Below are 25,247 nucleotides of genomic sequence, written 5' to 3'. Positions count from 1 at the left end.
GAGCAATACAGCAAGAGTTCTGAAGGTACATATCATAGTATAAACACTCATATAATAAGGCTGGACCTGACAGAGTGGACATGGAGAAGTTGTTTCCAATGGTGGGAGGTCTGGAACAAGAGGGCACAACCCCAGAATACAAAAATGTGTCTTTAGAACAGAGAAGGAATTTCTTTAACAAGAGGGTGGTGAATCTATGGAATTCATTGCCACTGAGGGCCAGTCATTGGGTATGTTTAAGACAGAGGGAGATAGGAAGGGAATCAAGAGTTACAGGAGGCAGAAGAATGGATTGAAAAAAATAGTAAAATCAGCCATGATGGAATGACAGGGTGGACACAATGGCTGAATGGACTAATTCCACTCCTATGTCTTATGGAACTGTAAGAAGAAGTACTGGTAAATCATTCTCCAAACATATCTTTTTCAAAAGTAATAGTTCTGTTTCCTTTTGGATAATCTTCACAAGTACCTCCAATGTGCTAGCAGAAAATTTATAATCATGGAGAATTTTTACCAACTGATATGAACAGCCATCTGGATTTGAGTCCAGACACTGAAACATAATGAAGTGCTTTCAAAATAATTTTTTGTATGTGGCAGTGATATTGAAATACATGTATTAACAATTCCATCCTGGCCTGAAGAGTTGGCTATTGAATTTTTGCCAATTTTATTTAGTTTAACAAATAAACTAAAAAAAAATGATGCTGCTACAGCTGCTGTAACAACAGTGCTCCTGCTGGTGCAGACCTAAAGAACAGGAATAGAGACGCAGTGTTCATCTGCAGGGTCCAAGTGCCTGGTGTTCATGTCCACAGACTTGTACAGGTTTCAAACAACCCATAGAAGAGGTTGGTGGTTTAAAAAAAAAATACACCAGCAAAACCACGAGGGCCAAGCCCAAAATGGTAGCACACAGGATTGGCAGCAGATGAGAGTTGTGGACTCTGGGGTACATGTAGAGAAGGACACTTCCCATCTCCCCCATTAAGAAGTCTGGGAGAAGATCTGACAGGGACTTGGAAGCACAAAATCTCACATCAGGCTGTGGGGGACCAGCTTGTGAGAACCAGGTATCTTGATTCCTGAGGGTGCTGCTGGTGAGAAGGGCTCCTGAAGGGCCTTGAGTGTTAGTAGCGGAGGTTAGGATTGAGGAGCTTGAGCTCTGAGGAGACTCTCTTTTTCTCTTGTTGGTGGAAGCACTGGGCACATCAATAAAGATATCTTGAATCTTAAATCACTTGTTAGGCTAACTCAAAGTAAATTACATACATAGTAATTTACATGCATAGTAATTTACATATATGTAATTTACTTTATGTAAATTACATACAATGTAACTGTGTTTAATTTTTGGTTGTTTAAAAATGGAATACAGATGGAAATTTATGAGTCGAAGGATGGGATTCATTTTCTTTCCTGTCTATAATGAAGTTGCCCTTTTTTCTCATTTCAGCCTCTGTTCTTCTGCGGTTAAAATGAAGCTAGGTGACCTACCCTGGAACGACGGGAGCAGAAGACCACGTTATTTGCATTGCTAGGCATACAAGATTATAGCAACTGTGGAGAAATACAGGGTACCAACTGTGTAAATCTGAATTCTGTAGCACATTTTGCTCTGTAACATGCATGCTAGACTCAAGCATGAGCAGGTTATAGAATCAAGTGATTAGATCAACTTTCTGCTGTCTTGCCATATTGAGTCATGATTGATGGAGGCTATTTAAATGGTTAATGGAAGAAAGTTTATCCAATCATCAATGACGGCAGGGCCCAATGACAAGGCTGAGGTATTTGCAGCTGCTGATTCATCTTGGTTCCAGTCTGAAATCCCCATCATCCTCGAGTTAGACTTCATTAAAATTCTTTTCCTTCTTCATGATTTCAAGCAGCAGATGTGGGACCTTGATGTAGGAAGGTGATGAGAATAGAAACACATCCACACTGTAATACTGGAGATCTGTTGTTCAGAACTAGCTGTACCTCTATTGAAGCATCTACCTGATAAAGGTGGAATATTATCCAAGTCTGTAAACAGTAGAACAAATTCAACGTGTTCATTAATTGCTCAGTCTATTCACAATTATCAAAATGATGTGTGGAGGTGTTGTTCACGTTGCTCTGTGGTATTTACTCTTCAGTAACCTGTTAACCCAGTTTGGGTTTCACCAGGATCATGAGATTCCAGATTTCATCAAAACCTGAATCCAAAAGTGGCCCAAAGTCCTGAATTCTGGAGGTGATCCAAGAGCACCCTTGAAATCAAATAAGCATTTCACTGAGTATGGCATTAAGGTGTCTTTGTTAAAATTTAAGTTCAAAGTTCAGATTTATTGTCAGAGTAACAGAATGTACCAGGGGTGTAGGTTAATTGGGTGTAAATTGGACATGAACTTGTGGGTCAAAATGCCTGTTAAAAAATATTTTTCAAAAGTACATACATGACATCATGTACAACTGAGATTCATTTTCCTGCAGGTCAGGCTTCAAAGGAACACTCTAATGGCTGGAGTTGTTCCTCGCATGTGGGAAGATATTGTAGTTGTTGAGAGCAAATCAGCCCTGTTCAGAACATCACTGCAGAGATCCTTAGGGTAGTATTCTAGGACTATCTTCTTCAACAAAGACCTCTGTTTCATGATATGCCAAAATTTAAGACGCTCATTTTACTTTGCAACTCTTTAGGAAATGAACAAGTCATTTCTATACAATTCAATACTATCTGGATAATTTTCAAGCATGGGCTGAGAATTGGCAAGTCTAAAACATGCCAAACGAGTATCAGATGATAAACATCTCTAGCTTCCTGACACTCGTCAAGATCCTGGAAGTCACCACTGACGTGATCAATTGAATCAGCCACACAATTACTGCACTACAAGAGCAGATAAGAGGCCTGCTGCAACAGGGTCACCTTCTGAGACACCTTATCAGCTGCATTTAGCATCTATAAATTGTATAGCAGTTACTTGCTTGGACTATTCTTGAATAACCCGCAAACCTACGATGGACAAGGGCAGCCAACACATGAGAACAACACCACCAATATTTCCTATTCACACACCAACCTGTCTTGGAAATGTGTTGTTGCTCTTTCATTGTCACTCAGACAACATCCAGAAACTCCTTACCAAAGAGTGTTCTGAGAATAGCTTCCAAGGAGACTCATTCCTATCACTTTTGTTTGGAAAAAGACACTACAATACAATATTGGCCCTCACAGTAACAAATACACATGCCAGAGGTATAGTCTCACTTCTCTCAAATGTAAAATATTCCTGTACTCAATAGGTACAGCAGCATAAGTGATGAGGAAGAAACATGATAAACATCTCAGGCTAATATCATGACAAGTATTTCTTCCCTACTCTTCTTTATTGATAAACTAGCTTGAGCACTATGTTGGAAATCTTAGAATATCTGAACCAAGGTATGCTTTCGAAGTCTTGTCTATCATCCTTCTTAAAATTCTATACTATCAGAATTCATCCAGCCTCTAAACTACCCCTCTCCTCATCTCCAACTTAGAATTTACGTTCAACGTCTTCCAATTTCCTGGTCTCAACCCTGCTAATTAAGTGTTTAATTTCTTTCAGAACTTCACATGACATTTGTACTTTTAAAAAGCATTTTCAGAAGTATCATGAGTTATATTTTCAGCTTTAAAAGTATGCATAACAATTAGATACATACTGGTTGCAAAATATGTTCATTAAGCTTTTGATAAAAACATCATGGAATTTAAATCTCAAATCTCCAGTGAGAATCTCATTGGCATTTAGTAAGAATCCCATATCCTTTTCAATGGCCCAACATATCAATTTTATAATGAAACACTGAACTATTCAACTTAATGATTAAAGGCAGCTTCATAATGGACTAAAATATAACTGATAGTTGGATTATAGTACACAATTAATGCAGCCCAATTCTCTCACCTGAAAAGTTGTTTATTTTTGTCTTCCTCTGCAAAAATCTGCAATACTGAGATTATCTTTACTCAATTACAACATTTTGAGAAGCTTGCCATCAGTATTTTTCCACAGAATTGGCATTTTCCAAAGGTTAGCTGCAAAGGATTGACCTTTTCAATAAAGTCTTCCAAGATACAATGCCAACTGCCATGAAAACAATCATTTATTTGTTATGAGCCCCAAGGACTACCAAGCAGCAACAGAAAGTCACCAAAACAATGGCTACTTAAACAGAATTGGTTTTATTTTCTTACAGAATAATAAAATCAATGTGTGTGGAGAGACATTTTTCACTGTCCAGTCATTTACTCTTCACTTCTCCAAGTTCAATAGTGTCAAGCAGTTTTCAGAACTGTGCACAGAATTAAACAGTGATTACTTTCAACAGGCTGTAGTGCCTTAACTTGTTACCAGTTAGGAAGGTTTTTGGTTTGTTGGACAATCAGCAACCAAATTGTCTTTACGAAGAAACACACCTTCTTCCAGGTTACCGCAAAGAGTTCTTCTTTCCCTTTATTTCAGGAGAAACATAACAAACAGCCACGACAGAAATTTCAAAGAGGCTGAACTTTTAGGGAAAAAAAAAGTCTTGAAATGGGGTCTTTGCCATCTTTTCACTGACTGCTGCAGCTTTCATCTCCCTCTCTGTTTCTGTCTTTGTAATGTGATGTTTGCTTGTCAAAAGTGACCGAAACTACCTAATCTTATTTCCCCTTTATAAACATATTTTATTAATGTATTCTGTTACATATTCAAAAATACTCATTAAGATACAAAGTTGAGAGGTGGGGAGAAAATAAAACATGGAGAATTGTATCAAAGAGGAAATGGATAATTGCTTTAGAAATAGCTTCCAGTAAACGCTGGCAAAATCAATCAACTGGCTGGTCAAGAAATATTCTTTAGATGTGGATGTAGAATGGTGTGAAATTTTCAACCATCGTCACTTCTAGCCCTAGAAAGCAAGGGTAACTATTGACAAAAAACCCTGAAGAAACTGGTCTTCAGGAACTTATGCACTGATGCTCCATGGGTGGGACACTCAAATCACATGTTAAACTGATATCAAGAACACTCATTTTTAGCTTACTTCTGTAATTCCTTACCACATTCAGATCCATAGTTAACAAGGGCACCATTCTCCTTTTGGTTTCAAATCTCAGCAACAAGTGACCTACAATTCATAGCTGTTGCATGTCCCTTTGCACTCTTTCTGCTCTCATTAATTTATTAAACACCTAACTCCTAAACAGAACTACTTTAGCAAACTTGACTTCTCTAGATCAGATATTCCCATTCGCCTATCAATCCCTCTCATATCTTCTCTGCAAGTTAATTCTAACTTGTATCTCACTTTCCCAGTTATGAACTGTTTTTACAACAAATGTCAACTTTTTCTTTCCCACGGATACTGTGCATACTCAATAGTTAGGCACTCTCTGATTTTATTTCACATTTCCAGCATCTGTAATTTTTATATACATTTCAATTCGCAAAGATGCTGTCAAAGGTGTAAAATTTGAGGAATTAAGAAACCTTTGACAGGCAGCAGTCCTTTACTTTGGAAGAGGCTGACCTAAGATTTAATTGAAATATTTAGAATTGAGAAGGAGGTTAAATCAGAGGATGACGACCTATTTAATCTAATAGAATCATATAAATCTATGGCCATGATAAGATGAGAAGGATAATCTAATAGAATCATATAAATCTATGGCCATGATAAGATGAGAAGGAAACAAGGGTGGTAGGCACCGCCGGTTTTAACCCAATTTGACCAAATTGGGCCCCACGCACATGTTTGAGCCCAGGCCTTGAGCAGAGAACACTGTGACAGACTTCGTTTAAACTAGTAAGAAAATATTAATACTGTAGGCCTCATAAACTGAGGGATTTGTCAGTGAAGTTATTGCCCTTAATTGATCGTATTATCTCAGTGAAATATTTTTAGGAAATATATGTATCTTCGATTAAACTACTGGCTATAGGGCTCCTTTGTCTCCCTAGCCAAAAATTTCATGTTTCATATTCATTTGACCCAGTAAGATGGGTGTATTCCGGAGCTGATGAAGCATCTCTTCTTATTATCAAGATCAAAACAGGCTATAGGCTAATCAATAAGAGAATTTATACTTTAATATGAGATTGAGATAATGTCATGCTAGCCTAGGGCCTAGCCTATAGCCTAGGCTAAACCAGTTAGCCTGAACGTAAATAGTCTAGGCCCTAAGCGTAGAATTTCTGACAATGTTAGCAATTGTAGATGGAATTGGTGAGGATATTCGGGTCTTGTAAAGATGAATAACCCCGAAGTGAGGTCTTTACTAGGCTAGGTCGCTGTGGGGGTTATAGCCTACATCGTTATGAGCTGGTTCACAAGATTATTCAGCTATAGGGGCATGTATTGTACATCTCGAGGTTACTAATCTTTACAAGATTCAGATATTCTTTGCGAGGCTGTCTCCGTCATTGTTTCATAATTTTGCAGTGGTTTGATTTAGTATCAAAATAGTACTAGGCTACTGTTACTAACTATGTTATTGCACTGCCAGGGCTTAATATAGCCTATTTCATGTTTTTGGTGATTTGGAACAGATGCAGTTTAGTTTGACCATGTGGAAATTGTTTTCTTCGGGGGAAGAATTTCATCCATTACAAGCATCAGTTTTTCCACCGATTTTCTAGCCAAATATCTAGCGACAAACTCGCGCTAGACGTTTGACTAGAAAATCAGCTAAACAAAATGGCAAAATTAAAGGGCGTCCCCCCCTATTCTGGAATGTAACCTTAACCAACTAACCTAACCTAACTAACCGTTACTAAAACCTTATTCGAAGTTGTCATCATTCAACAAATCCAGAATCGGTCGCTTGTTTTGCTGTTCTGTGGCGTTCACAAGTTGAGAGTTGGGTGCGTTGTTCTAAGGTCAGCAGCTGACGTTAGAACAACGTAAAGCAAACGAGCAAAATGACGTGGGATTGACATTGGTTTCTTACGTTGTACCAATGACGATGACAACATTGTTCCACTGTTGGAACAACGTCGACATGTTATCAAGGATGTCGAGTCCAATTTTATAACAAATTGCTAACGTTAAGTTTTTTGTGTAATTTTAAGTCTAAACATTTTTAAATATACATCTTTTATTATTTTTTTACCTTAAAAATATAGCCCAGAGAATTAGCAGCTTAAAATTTATATGTCATTTTACATGGCAAGCACAAGCAGAAATGAGACAAAAGGCATAAGTATTTAATGAAAAACATAGAGGAGCTATGACAAAATTCTTTGTCACTCCATCTTTGAAGCGCTCATGTATTGAGGATGAAGAAAACAAAAACAATTCAGAAAATGACAATACAGCCTTGCGTCTAATTACAGTTGATGAATACAATGATGAAATTGATAACAAGTTAGAAAAGGAAGACGCAGCTGTGAATCAAATTGAAGACAATCTCAATACACCAGAAGACAGGGCCAAAGCAGAAAGTCCACTTATAGCTGAAAAAGACCAAGCCCAAACATCACGCAATGATGGATCATCCATGAGTATAGTTGTAGTTAACATTTATGATGACCCAGCCAACTGGCTAGCAAATATAAATCAAAATGTAAGAGACTATTTAACAATGAAAGTTCCTCCTATTCCAGTGAACAACTTTCCACAAAATGAAAGGGGATTGTGCTTTTAAAAGTTTCACTGTAAGAGAATCAACAGGTGGATTTAACAAATGGTCTAATCTTCATACAAAGTTGTGTGAGCATGAAAATTCTAAACACCATTTGGAAGCCACATGGAGTTTCTGGGAGTTACACCAAAGACATTGTAGAGGACAGACAATTGACAAAGAACTTGAAATAATCGTCAAAGAACATGCAAAGCACTGGCAGCAAGTATTCAAAAGGCTAGTAGCAATAGCGCAGTTTCTTGCTGAGAGAAATCTAGCATTTAGAGGATCAGAGGAAAAAGTTGGTAATGAGAGTGTACACAATGGAAACTTTTTAGGTCTTGTTGAGGTGTTTGGAAAGTTTGACCCTGTTCTTGAAGAACATTTGCAAAAAGTCAAAACCCATGAAATTCATAATCTTTTTTTTTTCTTTGGCTTGGCTTCGCGGACGAAGATTTATGGAGGGGGTAAAAGTCCACGTCAGCTGCAGGCTCGATTGTGGCTGACAAGTCCGATGCGGGACAGGCAGACACGATTGCAGCGGTTGCAAGGGAAAATTGGTTAGTTGGGGTTGGGTGTTGGGTTTTTCCTCCTTTGCCTTTTGTCAGTGAGGTGGGCTCTGCGGTCTTCTTCAAAGGAGGTTGCTGCCCGCCAAACTGTGAGGCGCCAAGATGCACGGTTTGAGGCGATATCAGCCCACTGGCAGTGGTCAATGTGGCAGGCACCAAGAGATTCCTTTAGGCAGTCCTTGTACCTTTTCTTTGGTGCACCTGTCACGGTGGCCAGTGGAGAGCTCGCCATATAACACGATCTTGGGAAGGCGATGGTCCTCCATTCTGGAGACGTGACCCACCCAGCGCAGCTGGATCTTCAGCAGCGTGGACTCGATGCTGTCGACCTCTGCCATCTCGAGTACTTCGACGTTAGGGATGAAAGCGCTCCAATGGATGTTGAGGATGGAGCGGAGACAACGCTGGTGGAAGCGTTCTAGGAGCCGTAGGTGATGCCGGTAGAGGACCCATGATTCGGAGCCGAACAGGAGTGTGGGTATGACAACGGCTCTGTATACGCTTATCTTTGTGAGGTTTTTCAGTTGGTTGTTTTTCCAGACTCTTTTGTGTAGTCTTCCAAAGGCGCTATTTGCCTTGGTGAGTCTGTTGTCTATCTCATTGTCGATCCTTGCATCTGATGAAATGGTGCAGCCGAGATAGGTAAATTGGTTGACCGTTTTGAGTTTTGTGTGCCCGATGGAGATGTGGGGGGGCTGGTAGTCATGGTGGGGAGCTGGCTGATGGAGGACCTCAGTTTTCTTCAGGCTGACTTCCAGGCCAAACATTTTGGCAGTTTCCGCAAAACAGGACGTCAAGCGCTGAAGAGCTGGCTCTGAATGGGCAACTAAAGCGGCATCATCTGCAAAGAATAGTTCACGGACAAGTTTCTCTTGTGTCTTGGTGTGAGCTTGCAGGCGCCTCAGATTGAAGAGACTGCCATCCGTGCGGTACCGGATGTAAACAGCGTCTTCATTGTTGGGGTCTTTCATGGCTTGGTTCAGCATCATGCTGAAGAAGATTGAAAAGAGGGTTGGTGCGAGAACACAGCCTTGCTTCACGCCATTGTTAATGGAGAAGGGTTCAGAGAGCTCATTGCTGTATCTGACCCGACCTTGTTGGTTTTCGTGCAGTTGGATAATCATGTTGAGGAACTTTGGGGGGCATCCGATGCGCTCTAGTATTTGCCAAAGCCCTTTCCTGCTCACGGTGTCGAAGGCTTTGGTGAGGTCAACAAAGGTGATGTAGAGTCCTTTGTTTTGTTCTCTGCACTTTTCTTGGAGCTGTCTGAGGGCAAAGACCATGTCAGTAGTTCCTCTGTTTGCGCGAAAGCCGCACTGTGATTCTGGGAGAATGATCTCGGCGACACTAGGTATTATTCTATTTATTAGAATCTTAGCGAAGATTTTGCCTGCAATGGAGAGCAGCGTGATTCCCCTGTAGTTTGAGCAGTCTGATTTCTCGCCTTTGTTTTTGTACAGGGTGATGATGGTGGCATCACGAAGATCCTGAGGTAGTTTTCCTTGGTCCCAACAAAGCTTGAAAAACTCATGCAGTTTGGCATGCAGAGTTTTGCCGCCAGCCTTCCAGACCTCTGGGGGGGATTCCATCCATACCTGCTGCTTTGCCACTTTTCAGTTGTTCGATTGCCTTATATGTCTCATCCAGGGTGAGGACCTCATCCAGCTCTAGCCTTAGGGGCTGTTGAGGGAGCTGGAGCAGGGCGGAATCTTGGGCGGTTGGCACTGAAAAGATATTGCAAGTGTTCTGACCATCGGTTGAGGATGGAGATCTTGTCGCTGAGGAGGACTTTGCAGGGCGGAATCTGAGCGGTTAGCACTGAAAAGAGATTGGAAGTGTTCTGACCATCAGTTGAGGATGGAGATCTTGTCGCTGAGGAGGACTTTGCCGTCTGAGCTGCGCAGCGGGCTTTGGACTTGGGGTGAGGGGCCGTACACAGCCTTTAGAGCCTCGTAGAAACCCCTGAAGTCGCCAATGTCCGCGCTGAGCTGGGTTCATTTGGCGAGGCTAGTCCACCACTCATTTTGGATCTCCCGGAGTTTGCGCTGAAGATGGCTGCATGCGCGACGGAAGGCTTGTTTCTTCTCTGGACAGGACGGCTTTGTAAGGTAAGCCTGGTGGGCAGCTCGCTTCTTTGCCAGCAGCTCCTGGATTTCCTGGCTGTTTTCGTCAAACCAGTCCTTGTTTTTCCTGGAGGAGAACCCCAGTACCTCTTCAGTGGATTGCAGTATGGTAGTCTTCAACTGATCCCAGAGGGTTTCAGGGGACGGGTCCGTGAGGCGGGTTGCATCGTCGAGCTTTGCTTTGAGGTTTGCCTGGAAGTTTCCTCTCGCTTTGTCTGACTGCAGGTTTCCAACATTGAACCTCTTTCTGGGGGCTTTACTGTTCCTGGGCTGTGGCTTGAAGTGAAGGATGAGCTTGCAGCGAACCAGCCGGTGGTCAGTGTGGCATTCCGCGCTAGGCATGACCCTGGTGTGGAGCACATCTCGTTTGTCACTTTCTCGCACCAGGATGTAGTCCAGGAGGTGCCAGTGTTTGGATCGAGGATGCATCCAGGTGGTCTTAAGGCTGTCCCTCTGCTGAAAAAGGGTGTTTGTAATGACAAGCCGCTGTTCTGCTCAGAGCTCCAACAGGAGGCGCCCATTGTCGTTGCACTTGCCGACGCCATGCTTGCCCAGGATTCCTGGCCAGGTTTCTGAGTCTTTGCCGACACGAGCGTTGAAGTCGCCCAGGATGACAACCTTGTCGGCTGTAGGGGTGTGTTGGATGAGGTTTCGCAGGTCGGTGTAGAACTTGTCCTTTTCTGCTGGTTCCGCCTGGAGAGTTGGAGCATAGACACTGATGAGGGTGATGCGACGCTTGTTTTGAAGGGGGAGTCGCATGGACATGATTCGGTCCGAGAGGCCTGTCGGAAGGTTTTCGAGTTTGGAGGCAATGAAGCTCTTGACCATGAAGCCTACACCAGATAGGCGTCGTTCATCCGAAGGCTTGCCAGACCAGTAGAGTGTGTAGCCCGCGCCGCGTTCTTGGAGGCTGCCTACATCTACCAGGCGGACTTCACTGAGAGCGGCTATGTCGATGTCAAGTCTGAGGAGTTCATGTGCAATGAGGGCAGACCGACGTTCAGGTCGGTGGCTGTCAGCCTTGTCTATTTCGGAAAAGATACTCAGAATGAACTACTGGACATTATGGCTACAGATCTTTTGAATGAGATACTGAAACGCGTAAAAGCAGCTCAGTACTACGTCATAATTTTAGACTGCACACCTGATATGAGTCACCAAGAACATTTGTCTCTAACGATCAGGTATGTGTCTGATGGTAACTTGGCTCCTTCAGGTGTTTATGAACATTTCATAAAGTTTATGCAGGTTAAAGTAGCACTGGAGAAGATTTATATAAAACATTATTAAACACACTGAAGGAATTAAATTTAGAGGTGAAAGACATTAGAGGCCGTGGCTATGACAATGGTAGCAACATGAAAGGTCACACATCTGGAGTACAAGCACGACTGTTGAAGGATAACTCAAGAGCTTTCTTTGTACCCTGTGCATGTCACAATTATAACCTTTTACTCGGAGATGTAGCCAAGTGTTGTCCAGATGCTATAACTTTTTTTGGGATCTTGCAAAGGGTCTACAAATTGTTCTCAGCATCAACTAAGAGGTGGGTAGTTTTTAACAAACATGTACCTGGGTTATCAGTGAAACCCTTGAGCAACACAAGGTGGGAGTGTCGGATTGATAGTGTTAAAGCTATTCGTTATCACGTTGAAGAAGCGTGTACTTATAATAATATCAGAGATAACAGATAAACCCAAGGTAAAAGCAGAAGCTGAATCTTTAGCAAACCAGCTAAAAGACTACAAATTTTTAGTTTCTTTGATATTTTGGCATGAAGTACTTTTTAAAGTTAACAATGTAAGCAAGGAACTACAAGGTGAAACAAAGGACATTGATGAAAGCATGGAGTCATTTGAAAAACTATTATCATGGCTAAGAATTTATAGAGAGGGCAGTGTTAATGATGTCCTAATAGGCGCAAATGAATTGGCTGAAGCTTGAATCACCATTGGAGTTTAGACAATTTCAAGAAAAAAAAACTACGCAGAAGGAAGAGAATGTTTTCATATGAGGCAAAAGATCAAGCTTTAGATGATCCAAAAGAAGCATACAGAGTTCAGTGCTTCAGTTTAGTGCTAGACAAAGCTATTCAATCTTTAGAGTCTAGATTTAAGCAGCTTAAAAGCCACGTAAAATTATTTGGATTTTTAAATAACTTTCATAGCTTACAAAAGGCAGAAATAAGGAAACATACAGCAGATCTTGAAGCAGCTTTAACTGACACCATAGTAAAACAGAGCACCGATGGAGGGGTAGTTACTGAAACAACTAAAGACGTGGATGGTTATCTGTCGGCCGAAGAACTTGAAGCTCTGAAAACTTTTCTTCCCTTCAGTGTCGTTAAGCCTCAAGCTCTGTTTGAATACCTGGTAGCAAACAATCGATTCACAGCATTTCCTAAATGTTTTTATTGCTTTGAGGATTTACTTAACAATACCCGTAACAGTCGCATCAGGCGAAAGAAGTTTTTCAAAACTAAAACTGTTTAAAACATACTTACAGACAACAATTTCACAAAAGAGACTAAACAATTTGGCGATGCTATCTAAAGAAAATGACATTACTAAAACCATCGACTTTGAAATTATTTTGAAAGATTTTGCAAATAAAAAAAGCCAGAAAAGTCTGTTTCTAAAAGACCTGCATAAACGATACGTCTGGAATTGTCTCAACTTGTATTAAAAAATTAAAACTTTCATATTGTCTTTCAATATTTAGTATATCAACCAATTAATTCTTTTTGGCTATGACTGGCATACTACACGAAATATAAAACATCAATTTTGACTTTTGAGAGGCCCTGCTATCAATTTTCTAATTGAGCCCTGCAATTCCTAGCACCGGCCCTGTGGTAGGACAAGGGAACTCGCTGCCATCAAGGGTGATAGAGACAGTTCTTGGATGCTTAATCGAAGATCTGCCATCTGCAGCGTTACAGACCAGTTGCTTGAAGATGAGATTATCTATGGCGGATCTCTTTCGACTGGCATCAGTTCAATTGCTTCCTGTATTGTCATGGTCCATGAGGGTGGAATACTGCCAAATCATGGTGAAATGCAAACCAAGCATAAGGGTGACAGTCAATAGTACTGCTTGTGGTATGTTCCATTACTTAAGAGCACAAGATGCAGGAGCAGAATTGGGCCAGAAAGTGTGCTTCACCATTCGAATCATATCCAATTAATTTTCCCTCTCAACCTCATTCTCTTGCCCTTGAAACACTAATGAAAAATCTGTCAATCTTCACTTCAAATATTATTAGTGGCACAGCCTTCACAGATGTCTGTGGCAAAAAAATTCACAAATTCAACATTCTCTGGATGAAGATATCTCATCTCTGTTCTATAGGGTCCCTTTCTTCTGAGGCTGTGCCCTTTGGTCCTGTGAGTAGATTTAGAGGCATCAAACACTCATCATACATTAACCCTCTTAGCTATAGGATCATTCTCATAAACCTCCTCTAGACTAGACTCCAACACCCGTACATCTTAGATATGGGGCCCAAAAAACCTGACAAAGCCTTAGCATGACATTTTTGCTTTTACATTCTAGTTCCCTTAAAATGAATGATAATATTGCATTTGCCTTCCTCACAAGCAAATCAACTTTAGGAGCCCTCGTGCAGGATTCCTCAAGTCTTTTTGGATTTCTGGTTTTTGAATTCTTTCCCCATTTTGAAAATAGTTTACCTTATTCCTTCTAACAAAGTGCATGACATACTTCCCTGCATGGTATACCATCTGGCACTTTGCCCGTTCTCCCAACCTGTCCAAGCCCCTCTGCAGACTCCCTGCCCTTCCACTTATTTTTATATTATCCACAAACTTGACCTCAATTCGATCAACTAAATCATTAACATACAACATGAAAAGTAGCAGACGCAACATCGACCCCTGCAGAACACCTTTTACCACTGTCAAGCCAGCTTGAAAAGGCAAGCTTTATTCCCACTCTGCTTTCTGCCAGTCAGCCAATGCTAGTACCTTTTCTTCAATACCACAGGCTCCTATCTTGTTTATCAGTCTCATTATAGTACGAGGTCAAAGGCCTTCTGAAAATCAACAGATTTGAAAGAACTCTTCTGAAGGAAACCATGCCAACTTCAACCTATTTTATCATGAACTTAGAAGAAACCCAAAAACCTCATCCTTCATAATAAACTCTTATCAAACATTGAAGGTTAATTGGCCTTTCATTTCCTTTTTGCCTCTCTCCTCTTAAAAAGTAAATTGACTTTCAATTTTCCACTCCAGTGGAACCATTCCTAACTTGTGGTTCTTGAAAAATTAATATTCATGCATCCATAATCTCTTCAGATACTTTTTCCATACCCTGAGGTGCAGTCCAGCTGAATTTGTTCACCTTTCAACTCTTTGCTTCCCAAACACCTTTTCTATAGTAATAGTGAATATACTTGCTTCTGCCCCGGACTCTCTTGAATTTCTGGCATGTCACCTGTGTCTTTCAGATTTATTGTCAGAGTACATACATGACATCAAATAGAACCCTGAGATTTTTTTCTTGCAGGTGCAGCAGAATTGCCACTAATTGGTAGTACAAAAAGTAAATTGCACACAGCGTAAACAAATAAAAACTAAACAGGTAACAAATGTAAACAAACTGACTGGGCAATACTGCAAGAACAAACCCTCCTGGGCATCAATATCTCAGACGACCTCTCCTGGACTGTAAACACTTCAGCAGTCATCAAAAAGGCCCAGAGGCGCCTGTACTTCCTGAGAATGCTCAAAAAGAGCAAGGTGGGTCAGAAGTTGCTGATTACCTTCTACAGTTCCACCATACAGAGCTACCTGCTGTACTGCAGCACAGTATGGTTCTCCCATTGCACTGAAGAAGAGCGGCAAAGACTTCAATGGGTGGTGAGGGCAGCAGAAAAGATAATTGGATGTCCCCTACCCTCCCTGAAGGATCTCAACACCTCTCGTTGCCTCAGTAGAGCACAAGCAATAATAAAGGATCCCACCCACCCTGCCCTGCATCTGTTTGACCTACTACCCTCTGGCAGACGCTACAGGTCAATCAAGACAAGAACAAACAGACTCAGAAACAGCTTTTTCCCCCAGGCTGTCACTACACTGAACACACATATCCACAAATTCCCCTCTCTGTCCTCCACATCTATTATACATACAGCCGACACACCCCCTCCATTCACATAAAGGACATATACAGCACTGTAAGTTAAATTTTTTATTTAACTTCTGTGGTGCTGCCTGTGGTTGCGTCGCTGCATTGGTAACCTTGTACTGCTGTCATAAATCTCGTTGTATAACTGGTACAATGACAATAAAAAGCTATTTGATTTTGATTTGATTTGATTTGAAAAGAAAATCAATAAAGTGTATGAGTCCTTAAATGAGTCTCTGACTGAGTTTTTCCATTGAGGAGTACGATTGTGGAGGAGTAACAGCCATTTCTGAACTTAGTGGTGCGAGTCTTGTGGCATCTATACCTCTTTCCTGATGGTAGCATTGAGAACAGAGCATGTGCTGGGTGGTGAGGGTCTTTGATGATTGCTGCTGTCCTCTGACAGCAGCGTTCCCTGCAGATGTTCTCAATAGTGGTGAGGCTTCTGCCCGTGATGTTCTGAGCTGTGTCCACTACATTTTGGGGGGCTTTATGCTCAGGGGCATTAGTGTTCCCATACTAGACCATGATGCAGCCAGTTAGCACACTTTACGCCTTTATAGAAATTTGCCAGGGTTTCTGGTGTCATTTCAAACCTCCGCAAATTCCTGAGGTAGAGGGAATGACGTGCTTTCTTCACGATGTTCAGTGCAGGAAAGATCCTCCAAGATAGTGATTCCCAATAACTCATCCCCCAATGATCACTGGATTGTACATCTGACTTTTCTTTCCTGAAGTCAACAATCAGCTTCTTAGTTTTGGTGACATTGAGTGCAAGGTTGTTGTTGGTGCACTATTCAGCCAAGTTTTCAATCTCCATCCTGTATGCTGACTCATCATCTTCCTTTATTTAACTCATTACCGTGATATCGTCGTTAAATCTGTAGATTGTGTCATTGTTGTACGAAGCTACAGTTGCAGGTGGAGAGTAGAGAGGGGGCTAAGAACACAGCCCTGTGGTGCTCTGGTACTGATGGAGATTGTGGAGGAGATGTTCTTACCAATCTTCACTGACTGTGGTCTGTAGTTGAGGAAATCCATGATCCAAATACACAGTGGGGTATTAACGCCCAGGCCTTGGAGTTTGCTGATCAGTTAAATTCTAAACTGTAGTCAAGAAAGAGCATCCTGATGTAGTCACCTTTACTCTCCAGGTGCTCTTGGGCTTTGTGTAGACCCAGTGAATTGGCATCTGCCGTAAACCTGTTACTACGGAAGGTGAACTGAAATTGATCCATGTCACTGCTCAGACAGTTGATATGCTTTATCATCCTTTCAAAACACTTCATCACTGTTGATCCAAGTACTTTCTTTCACAGTGAAGATTGAAACAAAATACCTACTCAATTCATCCACCATTTCATTTCCCCAATTATCACTTTCCAGTGGCACGATGCCCATTCTTGCCCTTCTGTTACTCTATATATCTGAAAAAGAACCATTAATATCCTCTATTGTTGGTGAGATTTCCCTCATTTTTCATCTTTTCTCACCTTATTGGTTTCTTAGTTAGCTTCTGTTGGTTTTTAAGCCATTCAATCATCTGTCTTCCTACTAACATTTTGTAATAATAAATTTTAAATGTAGACATACAGCCCTGCAACAGGCCCTTTCAGCCATCTCATCGAGCAACAATCCTTGGTACGCTTTTGAACTGAGGGGGGAAACCGGAGACCCCAGGAAAAAAAAAGACGCAGACATGGGGAGAACATGCAAGCTCTTTACAGATAGCATGGGATTCGAACCCCGGACCTGATCGCCGGCACTGTTACAGCATTGCGCTAATCACTAAGAGTGCCACCCCAATCTTCTGCTTTTATTTCCTTCTTTTACTTCCTTTGTCAGCGACGGATGTAACATCGTCCTTTTAGAATTCTGTTTCTTCTTTGGGATGAAAGAATTGTGGGTCTTCCAAATTACTCCCCAAAACTTCTGCAATTGCTGCTCCACTGTCATCTTTACTTGAATCCTCTACCAATCAACTTTGGCCAGCCTTTCTCAGGCCTCTGTGGTTACCTGCACTCGAATACAACATTGGAATATCTGATTTTAGCTTCTCCCTCTTCAACTGCAGAGTGGATTTCATTACATTGCGATCACTGCCTCTTAAGGGTTCCTTTACCTTATGCTCCCTGTGTTGCCCAGCACCAAATCCAGAATGGCCTTTTCCCAAGTGGGCTCTATTACTTTTTTCTAAAAAATTGAATTCTAGAATATATCTGAACATTTATTTTTCATTTTTGGTAGTTGATGTAATTTTACTGCTGATGTTTGGCTAGAGTGCAAGCCTTCAACATGGCAGAAAGATGCTACGTAGCACAGCGTCTTTACTGCATTCCTTTACCTCTTGTACAATGAATCAAATTGACTAATGTTGATTTGTAATATTAGGAGTCTCAAGCACCAGGCAAGTTATTTGATATTGTTAAGAGCAAGTGCCAATAATGGGAGTTACTGATTTTATTGATATCCATGTTCTTGACAATGGAAGAGATCAATAAAGATTTGATCATTTGTAATCATCCTCAGTCAAAAGGCATCCAATGTCAGAGTGATACATCACAAAAACAAGCCCTATGGCTCACCATATTCATGCGGACCTTTGCATTCATCTACATTAATCTCGTTCTGTCACATAAGAACTGCATCCCTCCAATCCTTGCCTATTCAAATGGGTCTAAAATATATAATTGCATCCTGTTCCCTCATTTTCTCCAGAAGCATTATTCAGATATCATCCATAAAAAATTTGGATGCCTCGCAGATCCATTTTGAAACTTCTAAGACTCATTAAATGCTTGCTGCCTCGTTATCAACTCGGTATTGGAAATTGATTTTGACCATTGTTACAAAGAAGGCACATCACACAGGGGGAAAGATGAACAATTACTTTATTAACAAAAAACTTTTAATTCAAAATCTCCCCTTTTATAACAATGCCCACTGGTTACTATGCAAACTTCTATAACAGTGTCAAACTAATAAATTCCACAGCCTAAATATAATATAACATATGTAATTAAAGTCCAAACTACACCTCCAACCAGCCCACAGAAAAAAGAAGACACAAAACTTCGGTCTCAACTGAAGCAAAAATCAGTTTGTTTGGTAAACTGAAGACAAAAGATCTTTGAGAGAGTGAGAATGAGAGAGAGAGAGAGAGAGAGAGAGAGAGAGAGAGAGAGAGAACAAAATTCGAAGTTGTCTTTTTGTGTTGCTTGCGGAGAGAGGAACAACTGGCTTGGTCCAGATCCTTCTGGCTGCCTTCGAAATGTTCATCCTTTTTGAAATCCCAACATTCTAAACTGTCCTCCAGACCATGACTCATGCTCTGGTCCTTCTTCCACTCCACAGCACCACCCAGTGATGGTTTATCATCCAAGTCCAGAAATTTCTAGATCATTTTCTCCACATGCTCAGTCCTTCACCCACTCTCTCAGCAGTCCACCTTCACCTTGGCTCTTTAAGGCAAACTGTCACTTTTTAATATAAAACCACACAACACATAGGCCAATACACAACACAGAACTCTGTAACACCATGCACCCCATATCTCTCATGATGTTTGTACACTTCCATCAGGTCATCCCTCAGACTCAGACCGAAGAAAACAAGCGTAGCCAATCCTATCACGACCCATAAAGTCCTCTAGACCCACACATCCTGGGGAGCGTTCTCTGCACTCGATGCAGCACAATCACATCCTTCCTTCAATGCAGCATAACTAGTGTTTTATAAAGTTGAAACAAAGTCCCAATTTTTAAACGTTCGATCCCAATCTATAAAAACAAGCTTCTTTAAAAACTTTAAAAAGCTTTAAAAACTATGGCCTTGGATCCCCAGATCTCTCGACTCAATAACATTCCTCAGATCCAATCATTTACTGTACATATTCTACCTACCCCTTTAATAACTTCACAAAATAATCAAAAGTAAATCAGAAAATCAGTGTTGTGCAGTAGTCAGAAGTAAATCATGAAATCTCCACCTATCATCGGCTGCCTTTGCCACTTTCCCTCCCTCCTCCCCCCATTTTTTGCTCAGACACCTGCCAACATAGCTCGATGAAGGGTTCAAATCTGAAATGTCGGTTATCCATTTTTACCTTTGCTTCATAAAGGATGCTATTTGACCAGCTGGGTTTCTCCAGCATTTTGATTTTTAACTCCCAAAATGATCAGCTCACTCCAGATTTTTAATTTTTTTTTAAAAAGCCAAACCAATAAAAAGGTTGAGTTGCATAAAACTAACATTACAACCAATGTTCAAAGCAAGTTACTTTGATTTTGTCTTTCATCCATTGCACCACTTCCATACTTATCTATACAAGCAGAGTAACAATTTGCCACAATTACTCAACATATCTCTTGAACTCAGTATATTGAAGTACAATCATATCCTGATCATAAGCCCATATTTACAGATACATATCATTGATTGTCTAGGAATTGCTGGGTCAAAAATTTGGAAGACACTTCCATATAAGAATGTAGCAGTCGACTATCTATTCAAGGGCAACTGGGATCTGCAATAAATTCTGACGTCTCAATGATAGAAAGTTATTTTGCCAACCAGAATGCATCAAATGTACAGGATATTGCTGAAAATTTAACAACCAACATGGCTTAGCAGCATAGGCCCCCAGAAAAAAAGAGCCGCCCACTGAGCTGACCACATGAAATAAAAATTCACTTGGTGCAGGTATTGCATCACCCTTTCAATCCACTTCAAAATATATATATATATATATATATATATCCTCTTGAGGTGTTATGCATTCTTTGAGTCAAAGCAGTGTAATACATGTTCAGAATTAAGGAAAAAGCTTAACAAGATCAATTTGAAGGATTTTATTGACACTATTTAATTTAAACAGTTACACAAATAACCAACCAACAATCAGAAGATGTTCACTGCAACATTAACCCTCATGAGTAGGGTGGTTGGATTAGTCCAATCAGAAAACAGCCACAATGGAGTTCCATCCCAAATAGGTCAGTTCTTGGTCCAGTAACATGGTTGAAACTGACGTCACTAAGCAGAGCTTGTGAAGAAAGATGCACAATATTGATTTGTGAGGCTGAGGCATTCACGGATCATTTTATATTTATAAAATAATTCTTATATTTAACATGTCCATTATCCATGGTGCTGTTCTTTCAAGCTGATTGTTACCGTACAAAGAGAATACTGAATGCCATTACAATGCAACATATGGCAACATAAGGGCTTTTCCGTTCACCTGAAAGAGAAAAATCTGAATTATTAAACGTTAAAGATGGGATACAATGATTTAATTACCTCTATTATCCATTTAGGTTTTAAACCAGTATTTAAATCTTTACACAAAAGGCAGCATATAACATCTTACATCTAGTGTTCAACTTCATAGCATTAAAACTATTTTATAATAGAGCCATTAGAAAATTATATTGTGTTAGAATTCTATATTGAGTTCAAGTTCATTATCATCTGATTGTACAAGAACAACCCACCAAATCTGTGTTCTCCAGCCCTTGGTGCAAAAACATGCAATCACGCAATAAAACATAACACAAGCTGTAAATATATAAATAAATTTTGTTTACTAAACAGTAGAGGGTTTGTATGAACAGTTCAATTAAATACATATGCTAATACTTTCTGTACACACCTCCAAGATCATCATATTAATATTTAGATTTCAAGTGCAGGAGCAAAGAACAAGGCACAGAAAGGTGTGCAGATGAAAAGTCAGAGAGTACTGCGTAAGAGAGAGGGCGAGAGAAAAGCTGGAGATTTCAGTGAGATAATAATTTTACAAAAAATTGTAAAACTATAAAGACAACTAAGAAACAATGAAAACAAATAAAAAATGAGATTGAAGGAATAACACTGAAAATTAAACTTGAATGAGTACCATAGATTACTAGGTCAGTCTTGGCAAATGAAAAGAGTAGTGAACATGATAAAGTGTATGTGGTGCTTTGGTAATGAAAAGAGATGAGAGAACAGAAGGATGGAGACCAATCAGAATACTTCAACTATAAAATCTAAATATGAATGAGATACAAACAAAAAGCTTATAGCCACAGTAAGCAATAATGTCGAGATCACGATAATTTTAAAAAAGAACAAGGAAAAGAATGCCAACATTATCTCACGAATAAAGGATGGCATGAAAGTGGCTATCATGAGGCAAGAACAGTTTCCTTTTGCTTCATTGCTAAGAGGGGATACTACCAAGTTTTAACTTTGTGCTCAGGATGTCTTGCACCACAAAGCTATAGCAGCACAGAAATGAAAACTGCTGTTTGTATCATTTAAAATCTGTGGGTATGTGAATAGCATAATTAATAGTGAAATTTTCACTCATGCCTTATCCAAAGAGTAGATTCATAATATTCAATACACTTTGCTTTGTCTTCTTTTTCATGATTTCTTTTGTTTCAAGTTTCTGACATCGTGCCAGTTGTGATAGCCCCTCATGATAAATATTCACTATTATGAAGAAGAAAACATCTGATATTGGCATTTCATTGTTATTCACCATGGAATAAGATACCTGGCCCAGAAATTATTTTTTATATTGCAGAATACATCAACAAATGTGTGGCACTCTTTGAAATTCAATTATGTAATTCTGTTGCAACTTTTGAGGACACCCAAGATTAGGGTCAATCTTTTTATTTGCTCACAGAATGCCACATAGTTGTTTATCCCAGATGGTCTAGTAGCACCTGCCCCCTCCTCTTGAATCGGTCTGTTAGTTATTGCCCATTAAAAAAAGTAATCACAACCTGGTTTCTTCCCAAAAAATTTTTTAATTTTTGTGCTTTCTGTGTTCAAGGAAGTTTTTCAAAATGCACCATATCCTTATTAGAAATCTGAAGTTTATGGATTTATCTTGCATCTGATTTAATTTACTTCTGATTTCAGCATAACCATGTTCTCCCAAATTTCATGGCAGTTTCTTTCCATTACTTCGACAGCTCTGGTTTTCACTTCCCTCCCCATTCCATCATTTGGAGCAAAGCATGATTGGGAAGAACTATAATGTTGTATTCTTATTTATTTGCAACTTTTCCTTTCTAACCTTTGAATTTTTCTGCATTGATCTTGATTTTTAAACAAGGACCAGATGAATTTTGGCATTTTATAATTTACGGTGTTTTTTTAAAAAAACCTTTGTTCTCTGCACAGATATGGTTTAATCTATTCAATTTCAAACTTTATAAAATGAATTCATGTTTCCAAATTCACAATTATTTTCCATTAACATTGCACTTACAAATTCTGTGCTTCCAAGAATATGTGGTAAAATATTTACTGGTAGTTCAAAATAAAGGGGCTTTATTGCCTTTTGATTTTCTCAATTTTAAAAAATACATTCTTTTTAAAATCTTTCCATATACCCAACTAGGATAATATGGAATCGAGAGCCAACAAATGATTCTTCAGAACAGCCTTTATGTGGCTCCCAAACTTTAATAAAAAAATGACAGATATTACACTAGCAAAGAGAGTTTAATTTGCCATTTAAATAAATGGCTAGTATTCTCCATTTATTGCATTCTATAATTCAATACATGTACTAATAAACTCAGTGTATTTTTGAGCTAATCTATGGAAATCCAGAAATCTAAAAGTTTAATGAGATATTATAGGGTCATCATGACTGGACTGTTATGCTCAAAACTAAGAATGTCTCCTTTTATTTCCATTTCTCATATTGAATAAGAGGAAAATGATGTTCTTAGATGTGTGTGCAAAGAGATCCAGAGACTGTTTGGATTTCAGAAATATTTACAATTGTATGAATAAAAATAATGAATATTCTGTGAGGGTTGTATGGGTTTTTTTTTAAAAAGAGACCAAAGCTCATTTTTCTGCAGAGAGTATGGTCAACTTTTGGCAGTTAACACCTGAAGAGCACAGTTGCCTGAACACCACCTTTTAAAATAATTTTTTGATAAAAAGCATCTGCCCATATCAGCTAATATTAAAATAATTTATAAAAGTGTCAAAGTCAAGTCATTGTGATGTTAAGAGTTAAATATTTTTTTCCTCAATATTGGTACATACTAAAACCAACTATTTTTTGTGGAAAAATTGCAGAGAAGACAAAATTTGTCTGATATCTTGAAGTCCCCATGTATCAAATTGTCATTTTCTACTTGTATCATGGGATAAAAATTAACTGGGGAATTTGCATTAGTTTTTAAATGTTAGATTCTTTTAACACTAAACAAATCATTTTGCGTGGGTTTTCAGAAACCTTTAAAAATTGACTTTGTGTGGAGGATAGCAAAAGGGCAGCACAGTTAGCGTAGCACTTAGTGTAATGCTGTTACAGTGCCAGCAACTCAGATTCGAATCTGGAGCTGCTTGAGGATTTTGTACGTTCTTCCAGTGTCTGTGTGGGTTATCTCTGGGCACACAGTTTTCCTCCCACTATTCAAAACATACAGGGGTTGAAGGTTATTTGGGTGTAATTGGCCTCATTAGGGCATGTCATCATGCAGTATGCTTAAATTTAAAGCATTGCTCACCTGAAATAATTTTTTGCAGCCACGTGCAGGGATACAGTAATTAAAGGATATTCATGTGATAATAGGGCTCAATATTTACCAACTTCAAATTGCATAATAAGCTTTACATTTTCCAATTATTGACAAGCAATTTGGAAAGACTGTTGACACCACAATTTACAACCATCTCATAAGATGATCTTTTCCCAGTTAGTAACGTGATTAAAAATGAACATTTCTATGATATTTCCATCCAGCATTTGAGCCTGCTGCACCACCCAAAGATCATGGTTTAATTGTATTGGACAAACCCCTACATTCCACAATTCTCTTAATATCAGAAAACTTGCAATTTGCTTTGAATTAAGTCAATGATGGAGCCTTCATTGCCCTCTTGGATAGACAATCCAAAGGTTCCCCAGCTCAGAAGCAACTCCTCCTCATTTTGGTCCTTATCCTGAGATTCTGATATCTAGTTCCAAACTTATCAGACAGGATAAATATTTTTATGTCTAAATACAGAGAAGTGAAAAATGCCACTTTTCATAGGTCAGATTTTGGGTGGCAAACTGAAAACTTGTGCTAAAGACTAAGTTTGCTTATTGAGACAGGTCAAGTGTTAAAATGTTATCACCATGAAAAGTAACCCTAATATTTTAAACTACTGTACAATAATCTGCTAATTATTTTTGAATCATTGGGGAAATTAATCAGGCAAGAAAGTAGAGAAGAGCCAATAATCAGATCAAAGCTGATATTATTAAGTGGAACAGGACTGGAGGGGACATGTGGTCTATTTTTAAGATCCACAGCCAAGTAGCAAGAGCTTACTCCTTGCCCCTGCCTCAAATTAAAAGTCAGTGAATATATTCAAGGCAGGGTATAATAGACATTGGCGGTATAAGAAAATGAAAGGTGATGGTGATGCCTATGTTCGTTCAGTGAGCTTGGTTGGCCTATTTCTTCAACGTGCTAAATTGACAGGTTTTCTGGATTACTGAATGTTAATCAGATTAATTCTCCATTTTAAAATTCACATTTCTTTCCTCTAGATCTTACACAGCACAGTAGCATAAAAATTTTCCACTGAACATTGAAGTAGTGCAGGAATACTGGAACAAGGGCCCTAAGGTGGCAGGGGCCAAACCATCAGGATTTCTGAACAATGGAACATCACATTTTTAGAGTTTTCCATATTAAACTAGAATTTTGCATTAAAAAACATGCTGCCAATGTTATTGCAAAGGAG

At 39.5% G+C, this 25,247-nt stretch overlaps 1 protein-coding gene across 1 annotated transcript in view; it reads right to left on the bottom strand.

Annotated features, from left to right (window-relative positions):
* Positions 1 to 20,323: 20,323 nt before the first annotated feature.
* tmem167a (transmembrane protein 167A) overlaps positions 20,324 to 25,247 on the bottom strand; it is a 40,352-nt gene continuing 35,428 nt past the window's right edge. The window contains exon 4 of the mRNA XM_069936337.1: positions 20,324 to 20,730. Coding sequence (XP_069792438.1) covers positions 20,660 to 20,730 — 71 coding nt within the window. The 3' untranslated portion in view covers positions 20,324 to 20,659. The remainder of the gene's footprint in view (positions 20,731 to 25,247) is intronic.

Source organism: Narcine bancroftii, chromosome 1 (genome assembly GCF_036971445.1).
Source record: "Narcine bancroftii isolate sNarBan1 chromosome 1, sNarBan1.hap1, whole genome shotgun sequence".
NCBI classification, from domain to species: Eukaryota; Metazoa; Chordata; class Chondrichthyes; order Torpediniformes; family Narcinidae; genus Narcine; species Narcine bancroftii.
This window is presented reverse-complemented; position numbering and strand designations above follow the sequence as displayed.